The sequence below is a fragment of the Pelmatolapia mariae genome, linkage group LG22 (assembly GCF_036321145.2).
Source record: "Pelmatolapia mariae isolate MD_Pm_ZW linkage group LG22, Pm_UMD_F_2, whole genome shotgun sequence".
Classification (NCBI taxonomy): domain Eukaryota; kingdom Metazoa; phylum Chordata; class Actinopteri; order Cichliformes; family Cichlidae; genus Pelmatolapia; species Pelmatolapia mariae.
In genome coordinates, this window is record NC_086245.2 from 8,660,104 (window position 1) to 8,674,281 (window position 14,178).

Genomic DNA, 14,178 nt, shown 5'->3' on the forward strand with positions numbered 1-14,178 from the left:
TCGTCCTCATAAATATGAAGCAATAACTGTGAGTTACATGCAAATTATTCAAATTATTAATCAATAAGGTAAACATGCTTGGTATAAACTGAATGCACACAAATTAAGTAAATTTCATTTAACCATTAAGTTTAATGTTTAACATTTCACTTTGGTAACAAAATTACAAAAAACTTGCATAATTAAATTACTTAAAGTCTGCATTTTTGGGTATAATGATTATTTTTTTGAGTGTGGGTTGTTTGCACTGAGTCACTCCTTCACTTGGACTCAGTTATTTTGGACTGCTTTAAACTATTAAAGTTCACTTTAAGTTGTAATGAACTTGCGGACCCTTCTGCTCTACTCATGTATCTTGACAATTCCTGTAAAACACCTTAATGCAGTCTTTACATTAATGCAGTTTAATTTTATGAGCGTACAGCACATTAAATGCTGTTACACGAAGAATGTGAATGCCTTGTATTGAGAGTGACTTCGGTAACGTCAGTCTGCAGAAGACGCCGTGCTGAAGTAGTCTGGGTTTGGTGTTGTTGGTTCTCCTTTGTCCTGACTTGGGGCTCTGACCGGCGTTCTGACCAGCGTCACCTTCACTCCTGCCGGACCCTGAGCGTCCGTGCTCTCCACTCCAACAACGTGTCCGATGAAATGCTAAAACACACCAAAACAGAACATCAAGACTACAGCGAGTTGCTCCTCAATTTTTAAAATGTTGATCAATGTTCACAAATAACAGGAAAAGAGCTGAATTAAAGATAAAGAAACTCTTTTATGTCTAACAACTCTTTACAGAGCATATTCTAAAGGGCATCACATTTCACCAAAACTTCAGATTTATATTTGGTTATCACCTTAAAATATTAAAAGTTTGCACAACAACTACACCAATTCCTCACCACCATTTGTTCTAACCCCGTGCGTATTTAAGCGTACCTTTTCCTCTGACTTCATGATCATTTTCTGCTTTGTGCATTATTAGTGCAGAGTTAAGATCTACTGAAATTATTAGAAAGGCTATTTATTAGTTTGCAACATTTAACTTTAGTTTAACTAATGTAACAAAAGAGTTTCCCCAAGTTTGGCAATTATAAAGTACGTTTAATCTCATCTTATATATTTTCATTCATCTTTTTCATTTATGTTATTGGGCCCCTGAATGTCAGGATTTATCTACAATTAATTTCAGAGATGCTTTCTAAGCCACAAACTCCAAATTAAGCTGAAATTCATTACATACATTAAAAATGCTCATTCTCAGAACCAGAAAATGAGCTATACCTGAAACAGACTTTTTTCTTTGCTCCATTTTGTGAAAATAAGATATGAGATTTAATTATTTTAAGTCAGTGAAGCGGGTGACTGGTAAAAGTCATGAAAGGTTAAGTGTAAAGACCTCAGCAGGGCGGATAGCAGCATCCTTGTGCTTTGGTTTAGGTCTGGATGATTCGGCGTACTTCTCCCTCTGTGCTTTTACTTCCTGTATACAAAGTGCACAACAAAAATATACACTTACTACTTATACTGAGAATCTAGATATTATTATTATTATTATTATTATTATTATCATTATTATTTATTATTATTATTAGGATAGAATTTATGGTTAAAAATCTTTAAACCTTCAGGGCTTCATAGTTTGAAGTCCTAGAAACATAATCCTCCCACGACTTCGTCATGAACTCCTTTTGCTTCCAGCGAGACTTCATCTGCGATAAAGACAGAAAAAAGTCAGAACTCATTTTACTATCGAATCAATTTTATTTATATAGCACTTTTAAAAACAACAACTGTTGACCAAAGTACTGTACAATAAAATAATCAGGTAAATTTTAAAAGGAAAGTAAAATAAAAGATAAGAAAAAATTAAGAATAAAATAATGACAGACTCATACATTATTAAAAGCCAAAGAGTAAAAATGGGTCTTTAAACGGGTTTTAAATGTATCCGGTGTTGGAGAGGTCCTGATATGTAAAGGCAGTTTATTCCACAGTTTCGGAGCAGTCACCGCAAAAGCCTAATCTCCTCCAACTAAAACAAATTGTCCCAGAGGATCTCTGCTTCTAGTCGAACATACAATGACAATGTTTTACTAGACATACAAAAAAAAAGAAAAAAAAAAAAAGACTGAATTTGTTTGATTATGCATGTGAAAATAAATCTGATTATTTGTATAATAGCTCTAGAGGAAAAAAAAACATTCTGTGTAATATAATTTGTCTTTTTGGGGGTTTTTTGTTAAAGAAAAATATTTTAAGCTGACTTTCATGTAAGCTATTTCCACTCCTTTACTCCGTACCTCTGTGTATGTGAGCTTCTCCTCGCTGATGTCCTCCTTCTGATGATGCTCCAGGATGCTGTTTTGTTCCTCCACGATCCTCCTCGCCGTGTCCTCTGCGATCTTGCAGATGGTGCTCAGAGCCTCCTGGTCGGGGCTGATCGGCCTCACGCCTTCCAGACTCAGTTCCCGGCTGATCTCATCCCACACCTCACCGACCTGCAGCACCACAAGAGACAGACATGTTGATGTTTATCTCGGTTTATGTCCTCTGCATCTGAAACCTTTAAGAGAGCTCCAGACTTCTTTAAGTCTGTCTTTACTCTCTGTGACTAACAGTTATTTATAGATTGTTTTCCTGACAGACTTTCACTGCCTGAGTATCCAAAACTTAAGCTGCTGGTTCAGCCACAGTCAGACAAAATAAGTTGGTTCCTCACAGAGTTCTCGCTCTCTGTATTTTGTTGAACGAGGAATTTTGTACTTTCACTTTGAATATCTCTACTCTACTCACAGCTAAAGCTTCATATTAATTTCAGGTTTGAACAAACTTTTGAACAGATTGTAAGTCTGAGCAACTATTATATGAAGCATCAACAGTATTTTCTCTTCACTTTTACCTTAAAGTCTAGATATCTCCTGATGATGGTCAGAGTCACATAATCTTTTCCCAACAATCCAGGAAGATCCTGAAACCCTGAAAAAGAAAAAGTCACAAATACTACTCCTGATTGCTTTTTAATATAACAATATTAGCTGTGCCCAACAACTGAATGTTTTGAACAGAACATCATGATATCATTTTATTACTCTGATATTTCAAAACTTCAAAATATCTTCAATCAATAAGTGATAAATTTCATTTAAAAAAAGCCAAATTGAGACTGAATATGATTTGAAAGGCTACAAGAAGCAACATGTAAAAATAGCCTTTTTGTTTTTTACAACCTTCCGGATTTTGTTTTAATAGTATTTTTTTATTAATAAAAATAAATACTAAATAAATAAATAAATATGTAAAACTGGTCTATACGAGGAGCTACAAAGAAATTGGGCTAATCAAATAATCTAATTACAAAATCTTCTTAGTAAATACTTTACATTTAGTATGAAACTGAATAATTTGTTTGGTTACCAATTTTGCAGAAGACGGAGTAAATCTTCGACCGCAGGTTCTCTGACATCTCCAATACCGCAGCACTTGGCACGTTAGCAGGAAATGAAAGCTGAGGTTCATCCAGCTGGAAAAGACTGAGGATGGGCCTCTGAGGATCTTCAAGATAAAAGAAATAACAAAGAGAAACATATGAGATTACAGAGCCAAAAAGGGCCTAAAATCTGATTTTTACCTGCTGGCAAAATGTAAAACTTTTAAAACCTTCTGTCTGAGACGGAGAGATGAAAAACAAAAAATCCATCAGCTATGCAAAAACACACAAAAAAAATTTATTTTCATTTACATTATGTTTCCAGTTATATTTAACCATTCCCTGCATCTGGTTGGCTCAGTGGTACATAATGTTATCGTTACATAAAAATGTCAGATAAAAATCAGATGTTTATAAAATCCAGGTTGGGAAAAGAAATAATGCTATGTATGTTGAAGTCCTACACAGACAGTGGAGGACAAAGAAGAGGCGCCCGTAAAAGACCCCAAAACAACATTACAGACTAACAGGATACTTTTTTTTTTTTTTTTTTAAATTGCATCAGCAGTTTAGTAGAAACATTTACCTGTTAGTGCAGCAGAAATCTAAAAAACATAAAGTTCTTTATTTCGATTTAATATCTAATTGAAAGAAAAAGGTGAAACCTGTTCTCAGTGTGATGATCTGAATGTCTGGATGGCAGTAAATGGCTGGCTTTTTAAGTCTCACTGAATAAATGTGTCAGCCACAAACTATTCTTCTTCTCCTCAAAGCCTCATCATTTACTCCTCGTGCTCAACTAGACTGACCTGCGAAGCCTCCATGTTGATTTCGAGGAACTCCTAGCTCCTCCTCTTCCTCTCTCCACAGCTGCAGCAGGAGTCTCGGAGCCGTCTGTCCGTTGTCGTCCCTCCAGGTCAGAATGTACGGCACCGTGTTCGGGTTGTCACATAACTCTAGCAGGGTGGCGAGGATGACACCGTGCACACACCTGGGGCTTGTCTGCAGGAGAAAAGGACGTTTATATTACCTGTGAACGCTGCCTGACATGAACTAGCTTTAACACAGAGCAGCTGCAATACTATTTTTAATCACAAAATACAGGAAGAAAAAAAGGAAACTTTTAAAACCTTGACAGTAACTTCAAGAAACTTTTACTCACACTGAGTAAGTTGAGGAGAAGAAACACCCCCTCTTTAACCAGAAAGTAATCTTCTGTGGTGTAGCAGCCTACGATACACGACCTGATGGGAGAAAAGGCACACAGACAGAAACTTTCTCAGCTGTAGGAGACAAAAAATATACCCCTGATAGTTGGCTTGTAATTGCAACAAAAAATGTGCTTGTTGAGCTGCTCGTAGGTCCATAACAGAACCGAAAAATCAACCGTATAACAAGTGTTATGATGACCTGAACTCGAGGTCATTAAAACAGATCTCGAGATTCTGTACTTTTATTTCTAATGTGGTAGACATCAAATATTTCTCCAGATTAGGTTAAAATTCACTGACCCTCTTCATGCTGATGGTCATATCTGTTACCACACTATAGCCTATGGATAAAACTATGATTAAATGTAGGTAATATTGTAGAAAGTAGTAAATAATGCTTCCCAGAAAGTTGATTCTGTTCATATGGACCACGATTCACTCACGTTCTGTGGACAAACACATCGAGTTCACCAGGGAGGATATGAAATAGGACAGGCAAAGGACAAATTACTGTGAGTAATAGGGAGACTTTTGAAAGTTCATGTGTACCATAAACCAATGCTTACAGCCCAGTATTTAAGGTATAACTCTCACCAGTCTCTGGAGCACAAATTGGGTATTATTAGAACGCTACAGCACCATCTCCTCAGAGCACAGTCCCCCCCTCCAGGATCCAGAAGGTTAATCACTGCCTGCATAAAAACTGTTGGTGATCCCTCATGTCAGGGGTGTCCAACTCCAGGCCTTAAGGGCCGGTGTCCTGCAGGTTTTAGATGTGTTTGATCCAACACAGCTGATTTAAATGGCTAAATTACCTCCTCAACATGTCTTGAAGTTCTCCAGAGGCCTGGTAATGAACTAATCATTTGATTCAGGTGTGTTAACCCAGAGTGAGATCTAAAACCTGCAGGACACCAGCCCTTAAGGCCTGGAGTTGGATACCCCTGCCTTATGTGAACAGCTGAGACAGGCTTTTTGAAAAACACAGCATCTCTGTCACTTTCCAAAGCATACTACGTCAAAAAATGGTCCACTCCAAGGACCCCAGGTCTCTCGGAGTAAACAGAATAATATAGTGTGTCATTAAGTGCCAGGAGGACTGCTGTGTATCATGCATCAGGGAAACCAAATAACCTCTCGCTAAACACACAGAAGACCTGCTTCCTTGGGCTGGGACTCTGCAGTCTATTGAACTTGCAGGCCAGTGGCCAATCTTTCAATTATGAGGAAGTGCACATCCTGGGCAGGGAGGAACAGTGGTTAGAGCGAGGAGTCAAGGAAGGCGAACAACCATAGTACATCTGTCACCTTCTTACAGTGCCGTGATTGCAGCCACTCCCAAGCTCACTGTGAGTCGTACTGATTAATGTTCATTATGACTAGTTTACTGCATAAACCTTCAGAAAAACAAAAAATATTGTTGAAAATAAAATAAATATCAGCAAAATGCCCCAGATTTAAGAGGTTAAATGCCTCTGAGCTGAACTGCATTCATATTATGTAAACTGAGCATTAGAATGGAAAAAACTAAGTCCCATTTGTCCGCTAAGGCAGTTATGCCATTAAATTGAAGTGAGTTTTTCATCTGCTCCAATACAGAAACTATATTATACAATTAAATTATGCCTAACAAAGACATCATCATACATCTGGCTAACAGAGTTACACTTCCGGTTTCTCATATTACTCTAGCCTGGATCTGGCAAATGTAAATGACTGTACAAATATGAATAAATACAGCAGTTAATCTATTAAAGTGTGCTGCAGTTCACTGACCACACACAGTCCACTGTGGAGAGCACGAGCTTGTTGTGTCCGAGGCCGCTGTAAAACTTGTCGGAGCCTTTTTTCAGAAAATGAACCGCCATCTCAACTCCCTCTGAGCCAAACAGTTCCTATGAAACAGAACAGGCAGCAAACAAACACAGACTCACCAGATATCAAACTAGCCAGTTCTAAGCGCTTATATTAAATTAGCAATATGAGCTTTACCTTTCTGTGCATGTCGGTCTCACATAGCGTTGAAAGGATCACCTGAATATCCAACTTTATCTCCAGAGCGACGACATCATCTTCATCAGGACCCGCGTCTATCTGCATGAGAATCCCTGAGGAAGCACGACAGCTTTGACTTTACTGAATTCATCAACAGTAAATGTTGATATTGAGCATGTGTCATGTGTCCAGTCCAGTCACCCAGAAGCTGGCTGATGATTCCCTGATCACAGAGGTCCTGGTTTACAGACTCTTCACCCAGAGAAGTCACCGATCTCAGCACTCTGATACAGTGCCGCGTCTGTGCCTTCTTACCGCCTCTGCCTCCGGTGGCGTGGAAGCTGTGACCCTGGCCAAAGTAAGAATCTGAAATAAAGGAGAGAATATAGTTGCTGACTGATTGATCAGTTTGTGAAAAAGTTTGCGAACCCTTTAAGATTTTGTATATTTCTGCATAGATATTATCTAAAATATAATAAGTGTTTTACCCATTTCCTAAATACAGATAAAGAAAACCTGATTAAAAATTCAAATGAAAATGTTTCATTGGACTTTATTTAATGAGGTGTGTATTACATGGATTACAAACTTCATTAAAAGTCAAAAGCATGTGAGAGTCCTATATTTTGTCAGGTTATCCCACTTATGAGTCCGTGTTACATGGCTTCAGTCGCCTTCAGTTTCCTTGATTAGTGTCTGTCTGACGGTGGAATGATGTAGACCAAACTCTTTAGAGACGGATGAGCATCCATCCATAGAAATCTTTATAATTAAGAAAATTGATTTTAAATAGCTAATTTAAAATGTTTACAAAGTGCTCTGACAGACAGGAAAAAGCAGAATACTGAAAGGCTTATATCTACACCGAAAGCCAAACACTAAAGTCACTCAAACCAGGAACAATTTAAAACTAACAACCAAAAACGAATAATAAAAAACCCAAAACACAAAATGCAAAAATATCTAATGTAATGGAATTAGTGAGTCATAAAAATGTGTTTAAAGAAGCTTTTTAAAGATGTTTCTGGTTTTGTGAGTCTTATCTCCTCGGGTGGGTTGTTCCAAAGTCTGAGAGGCACTGATAGCAAACAGTCTGGTCATCGTTTGATTTACAGTAAGTCTTGACATTGGCACAGCTAAAAAGGACACACCTGACACACATAAGGCTTCAACCTGGCTCACACGGGGGTCAAAAAGAGCCAGACATGCTTTAACAGTGATCCGTTAAACCTCAAAATCTATTTTTAAAATTACAGGGAGTCAACGAACAGAAGCCAGGATTGGGGCGATGAAACGCCTTCTGCTTAAAGCCAGAATTAGATAGCTAGATAATTAATTCCTCAAACATGTGTTGATAAATTAGACTTAAATAAATCCACTGTTAAAAAATAAAGACCAGGTGCCCCCTCACACCTTTTGTCCCTCTAACTGAAAACATCTGCGTCTAATTTAAAATTAATAAATAACAAATAAAGAACTGTCTGAAGTTTATCCATAATCTAAGAATGTCATGGGCCTGGGTCTGGGGACCCAGGGTTCATGTGTTTTTTGTGGACTTGTTTACATCTCTAGTTTTATCTTGGGTTGGTCACCCTGCCCGTGTGTCTGTTTAACATGCCTTGCTGTCGTATGTTTGTTGTTGTCCTCTCCCGTTCCCTCGTTTCCTTATGTACGAGTTGATGTGCGTGTGTGTGTGGTAGTGTCCGGGGTTTCCTGAGACGTCAGGCCCGGAGAGTTTTTCCCGCAGGGGAGCCAGCCACACCTGAGGGATAATTACGCGCACCTGTTGCTGATCAGCCTCATCTGGAGGGGTTACTTAACAGAGGAGCTGAACTTCAGTTGATGTGGGAATTTTGTGAGAAACCCCGTCAGGCCCCAGCTAGTTTGTGGCAGTGTCTTGGTTCTCTGATCATTGCATGTACTAACAGCAGCCTGTTGTTGTTTCCAGACGGTTGCGGAAATGAGTGGAAGAAGTGTAGCGCTGTTGGCACCATCGGGAGAAGATTAACTCACCAAAGACAGTGAGAAGCCACAGCACGGGAGCAGGGAATGAGCACGGGAAGCATGGAGAGGATTATTTGCACCTTTGTCTTGCTTCACTGTAAATAAACACACTGAGCTCTACACAGGAAGTCCTGTGTTTGGGTCCTGCTTTCACATCTTTGACAAAGAAAGTAGTTAAAGTGACAGAGATTATAAGGCATAAGTTAAAGCGTCAGCTGAAGTGCCGAGAGGAGTTGAAATGTGTATTATTTAAGAGCTATTTTTGGTTAGATTTGGGGGATTGATTATGAGGTATTTTGTAAGCTGTGAAACTAGTTAAACTATCAGTTGAATAAAAAAATAACCTTTAAGAGACAAAAGAAGCTGAAGAGTATGATAAAGTGTAAGAGATAAAAGCTGTTTAAATGTCTGTTGCGTAGCAAATCATGGTGATGACAAAAAGTGAGTATAAGTGACTTTGTGTTTGGCTCAAATACACTCTGATAGGACACTGCAATTCCCTTGACCTTTAACCTTTCAGATACAGTACAGATTCTGCTTGGGCTTGTTTTTCTTGTGTTTCCTAACCTGGCCCAACACACCAGTCCAGCAGGAGTAGCAGACAGGTACTCCCCTCACAGGAAATGTACTCCTCCAACATGAGCGGTGCGAGGGTGGCGAGGGTGGCCAGCGCCTGCAGCTGGAGCTCCTCCTTCTGCGCAGCGGACCAGTGACGTGACCCCGACTGACGCTCAGATGAGGAGGCGACAGGTGGCTTCATGAGCGCCAGCAGAGCCAGAATAACACGTTCTTCTTTATAAAGCTGAGAGAAGAAAACTGAGTCATCACACATGTTATCCAAACTTAAACAATGACTGGGTGAGTGTGTGACTGACCTGCAGGGCAGCAAAGTCCCTCGACATAACAACTAGCAGATTCAACAGCAACTTCTTCATTTTCAAGTCTTCATTACTATAGCTGAGCTTGAGGTTGCGGATCAAAGGGTTGTGACTTTTCACTAAAACATTAAAAAAAAGCAGTTTTATTTTCATAAAAGATGCTACTGTATTCATAAATAATGAAGTCATTTGTAAAAAAGTGTGTAACATTTAAAGGATAGAGTGCCCTCACGCTCTGGAAATGTGCTGAAAACCACAAGCTGTTTGGCAAAAGAACTCTCCTGAAAATTAGAAACACCTCAAATTATTAAAAAAATTGATAAAAACACCCGGTGGGTGAAAAAAAGTAACAAATTACTATTTATTAAACTGTCCTGTACTCACAATAAGCTGTGAGCCTGGACTTTCTGCAATGAGAGTTGTGATCACGAGCAGATCGTTTCTGAGTTGGAGGTCTGAATGTCCAGAGCCGGTGTTCAGCAGGTGAAAAAATGCTTCTTTCAGAGACCTGAGGAACAAATAAAGCCAAATGTCAGATATCAAAGGATGAATGACAGCACACATAAGGAACACACAACCAACAGAAATCAGACGAATTACAAATAATGAAACTTTTCCATTAAAAATGATGGTTTGACTAAAATCAGAGCTGCAGGCATTTCAATTACCCATATAAGAAATGTAAAATCATTACACATAACAAAAGAATGACGTATTTGTTATGTTTATTTCATTGTAGTTCTGTATTTCTTCCCTAGTCTTTTAAAGGATGTGTTGATTGTTCGAGGCATTTAATAGATTAGAAAAACATTGTACTTAAAATCTTGAAATTTTTGTGAAGTAAACTCCAAGGAAATTTCCCTTCTGCTGCCTCATTTAAAAGATCTTACATCCATCAGGCACATCGTGCACATTTAAAAGCATCTTAAATGAGGAGGACACGCGTACAGGACACACTCCAGGGTGCCGAGCTGAGCGGTGACCACCTCCTTGTTGCCCCTCTCCAGCAGGTTCCAGAGGATTTCGGAAGAGCGGAACAGGACCTGGCCGGTCGGATCGTGGTCGTTCATGTGGAGACATACCGTCTCTGCTCCTCGTGCGTGGAGTATTGAAGAACAGTTCATATCTGTGGTTGTAAAGTGAAACACAGACGTGTGTAACCCAGTAAATAACCCAGTTATTTTAAGGACACTTAAAATCATCATTGTCCGAAAGTCTGATTTATGTTCTTGAGAGATGGCTACTTTCTCCAATGAAGGAGGTCATCTGTTCCTCCCCTTCCCTCCCTCACTGGCTCTGCAGTGAAATAAATGACTGACCAGAGCAGCTGGAGAGGATCTGAAGGATGTGAAGGAGTTGCAGTTTGATGGTGGGCTGGTTTTCGAGAGCGGCCATGGAGAGGAGAAGTGTCTGAGCCAGCTCACTGCGCTCCAGCAGCTGCAGCCTGTAGCCTGGGGAGGTCGGCTGGAGGCCTGAGGAAACAGAGCAGAAACATTATTAAATACAACTATAAATGTTTAAATGCCAGGTTCAACATCAGGGAAGAAACAAGCTAAGAGATCATTATAAGCCATTTAAAGTGGACTTATTAAGGTGATTTCCAGCTCCATGTTTGGACTGTACTGCAGTAGTTTCGTAGGACTCACAGTTCAAAATTGTTTATATTGTACTCAGCCATAACGCAATCCCTCACATCAGCTTCTGTTAAAACAAGTCATTTTAGCCCTTTTCGTCTTACCCCAACCTCATCCTGATTGGCTAACCCTCACAAACAGAAGCAGGTGGTGCTTCTATGCTTACATGCAGAGTTGTGCAACTTAGATGAACATATTAGAGTTATCAGCCTTAACAGAGCCAGGAGATGAAAAAAAGGCTTTTGTCAAACATGGATTAATTTTTCATACAACGGCCTCATTACCCAAAACTTTTGAAATGTTAAAAATAATCATTAAAAATTCTAAAAGCATGCATAAGACAGAAATTAAGGAAAAACACATTAAGGAACAAGACAATTACACTAATAACTAAAGAGGAATCAACATTTAAAAAAAAGTCATGCCACGGTCATAAAAACCCCCCCCACAAATTAGATTCAGATGAAAATAAAAATAAAAAATAAGTCTCACTAAACATGAGTTTCTGGAACAAATGATGGTCAATTACTTTAATAAGGACTAAACTAACAACAAAATATATAAGTAAAAATGAGCCCTTGTACTGGCCAGCCATCTACTTCACACTGGTGATATGACTCTTGAAAGTCTACCCAAAACACTCTTTTAAATTATCAGAAAAATAAGTTACCAATCCTTATTTCAGCCTCATATTTGACAGATTTTATGATCTATTCAACTTGTGCTATCATGTGTTCAAAAACTTTATCTCTCAATCCTGAACAGCCTCATAGGACACTGGGTATGGCTGTAAGCTCATGTACATATTTATATGAAATCTAACCAATTCTAATAAAGAAAACATGAAGAAAACAAATGAAAAGAAAAGAGAAGAAACACAGAGGACAAAGAAAAGCACAAGCATGCCACCACAGACGCCATGACAGAGCCTCACTTAGTGAAAGTCTAGAAAATCGGTTGTTAGAAGGGAAAGTCCGAGGCTTTCGTGTGGTACCATCCGTACCATCGAGCATCTGTTTGGGAGCCACAGAGCTGTAGAATGATTTCACGCATTCAAATATGAGCTGCCTCACTTCAGCATCAGACACTCTCATCAGACACCCTGCCAAGAGAAACACAACTCAGAAGAGCTCCATGTCGTCATTCTCATCTGAAGAATATTAAAACTGGACTAACTTTATCCACAACTGTGCAAGTTTCAAGTTTAACCATTTAAATTAATGGAAGTTTAATCTTTTTGAGTTAACAAAAAGTTTAAATGATTAAACATTTCTTAAAATTGAATAATCTATATTTCTGAGTTGTTTTTAAAAATTCACATCATTAGAGGGAGCTAGCTTGTTTTGAATGTCATGCAGCATGTAAGGTTAACATGCCACAGCAGAAATCTTTTGATCATTAGGTTTGTAAAAATGTGATCATGTATCGCAAACAAGACCATTAAAAACCAATTAAAATAATAAAAATGTTTCAAAATGAGAAGCTGAAATTATGAAATGTTTCACAGTTCTGGTCCTGTTTTGAATTTTTAACACTCTACGATCAAATAATGTGACTTTTTGTTCTTTTTATAAAAAACAACAACATAATTTGCACCTGTATATAAATGTATTTAAAGCAGCAGTGACTGGACAATCTGCGAGCCCTTTATTACCCATCTGAGAGAGAAACTCTGTGACGTCCTGAGCGTAGTGCAGCTCGTCAGATGTCTTCTCCTTCAAAAAGGGAAGCCTGAGACGAAAGAGAGTAGCGCTCTGTTGATCAGATCATCTTGTGAGATAAAATATGAGCTGTTTGCTTGAAAGAGTTTCTTACCTACAAATTGTAAGAGCTTCACACAGAATGGGCACATATTCGGGGTGATCTGTCACCTTCTCTGCGCAGATGTTGAGTATTTTTGCGATGGTTGTCAGCTCTTTTAAAAGCTTCAGACAGTTAAAGAAGTTTTTGGCAGATTGTTCACTCATGCAGAGCTAAATCCCGACAAGGATGGTGATGGGTCATTGTGGTAACTGAGCCTATTTCTGAACACAGAAAATGCTGACAGAAAGAGTGATGCTGTGATAAATTAGAGCCTTGGGACCAATGTTTGGTTTTGTGTTCACGTGGTATGAGAGGAGATCTATTTCCATCACTGCAGCAGGGGACCATAATGAGGAAAATTTGACAATCTGCTGCGCTGTGTGACGCCCGAGAGGGATTTCTTAGAAAGACAGTCTACAATATGAGAAGAAAATGAAAGGATACAAAGCCAATTTGGCTTTTCTTCAGTAGTTTCTTCAGGACAAAAAGGTGCCTTTCCTTCAAGTTAGTCTTAAGCAAAAACAGATGGATTAAATGGACTAATGTGTGTAATACAATACCATTAAAAAGAGGACTGACATTCTTGTTTTCTAACTTACTGTCAAAGGATCTTCAAGAAGACGAATCACTTTACTGAGATCGAGACTTTTCGCATTAACCTGGAGAGAAATTTAGGTCATAGTTTAGGCTGTCTGTCAGGCTCGGCTGGGATATAATTTTCAATTTCTGAAATGCTCAGAAAGGTCAACAACCATTTAACAGCAACATTATTGTGTTCAGCTGTTGATGCTTTAAATACCTGTAAATCAGGCGTTATCACACTCTAACATTGTCATTTACTTTCCCAGTGGAGACATTTCCAAACTGCTCACCTCCTGATGGCGGTGGCTCTTCTGGGATGCTCTCAAACCGATTACAGGGATCCCCGGCTTTCTTCTGTGCACAACTTTTTCCAAATCCATTTGTAAATTCAGAACCGCTTTCTGGCTTCAGTTTTTAAAGGCTAAAATTTTAAACATTTAAACATCCTCCTTTTTTAAATACCTGCTGTTTTTGTTTTCGAACAAACGTACTAAAATTAAACGATGCTTAGCCTGAACTTACGTAGCTTTTTAACAATCACCTCTCCTCTTCTTCTCTCCGTTTGTTGCCGGAGTCTGACAGCGTACTGCCATTGCTATGGTTACCCTGGCAGTACGGAGAGCGGCAGAGTTCAAAAATCAGAGCGA

The 14,178-nt window shown here is 38.9% G+C and overlaps 1 protein-coding gene across 1 annotated transcript; it reads right to left on the reverse strand.

Moving 5' to 3' along the window:
• Positions 1–216: 216 nt before the first annotated feature.
• On the reverse strand, positions 217–14,112 carry LOC135933596 (cilia- and flagella-associated protein 69-like). The gene is made up of 23 exons (XM_065471702.1): positions 13,822–14,112; positions 13,549–13,608; positions 13,394–13,459; positions 12,962–13,071; positions 12,801–12,877; positions 12,150–12,248; positions 10,832–10,984; positions 10,461–10,638; positions 9,897–10,020; positions 9,745–9,793; positions 9,510–9,631; positions 9,202–9,436; positions 6,832–6,996; positions 6,628–6,743; positions 6,412–6,530; positions 4,587–4,668; positions 4,234–4,426; positions 3,412–3,549; positions 2,897–2,973; positions 2,298–2,495; positions 1,620–1,706; positions 1,394–1,477; positions 217–651 (listed from the first exon to the last, which is right to left on the reverse strand). The coding sequence occupies exons 1-23, from the start codon at positions 13,909–13,911 to the stop codon at positions 487–489; spliced, it is 2,787 nt and encodes a 928-aa protein (XP_065327774.1). The 5' UTR covers positions 13,912–14,112; the 3' UTR covers positions 217–486.
• Positions 14,113–14,178: the final 66 nt, after the last annotated feature.

Coding starts and splice junctions, on each gene's coding strand:
- LOC135933596 (XM_065471702.1), bottom strand. CDS start 13,911: ATGGATTTGGAAAAAGTTGTGCACAGAAGAAAGCCGGGGATCCCTGTA. Junction 10,639..10,831: donor GATCCTCTCCAGCTGCTCTG/GTCAGTCATTTA, acceptor TTACAACCACAG/ATATGAACTGTTCTTCAATA. Junction 652..1,393: donor CTGCTATCCGCCCTGCTGAG/GTCTTTACACTT, acceptor GGTGTGTTTTAG/CATTTCATCGGACACGTTGT.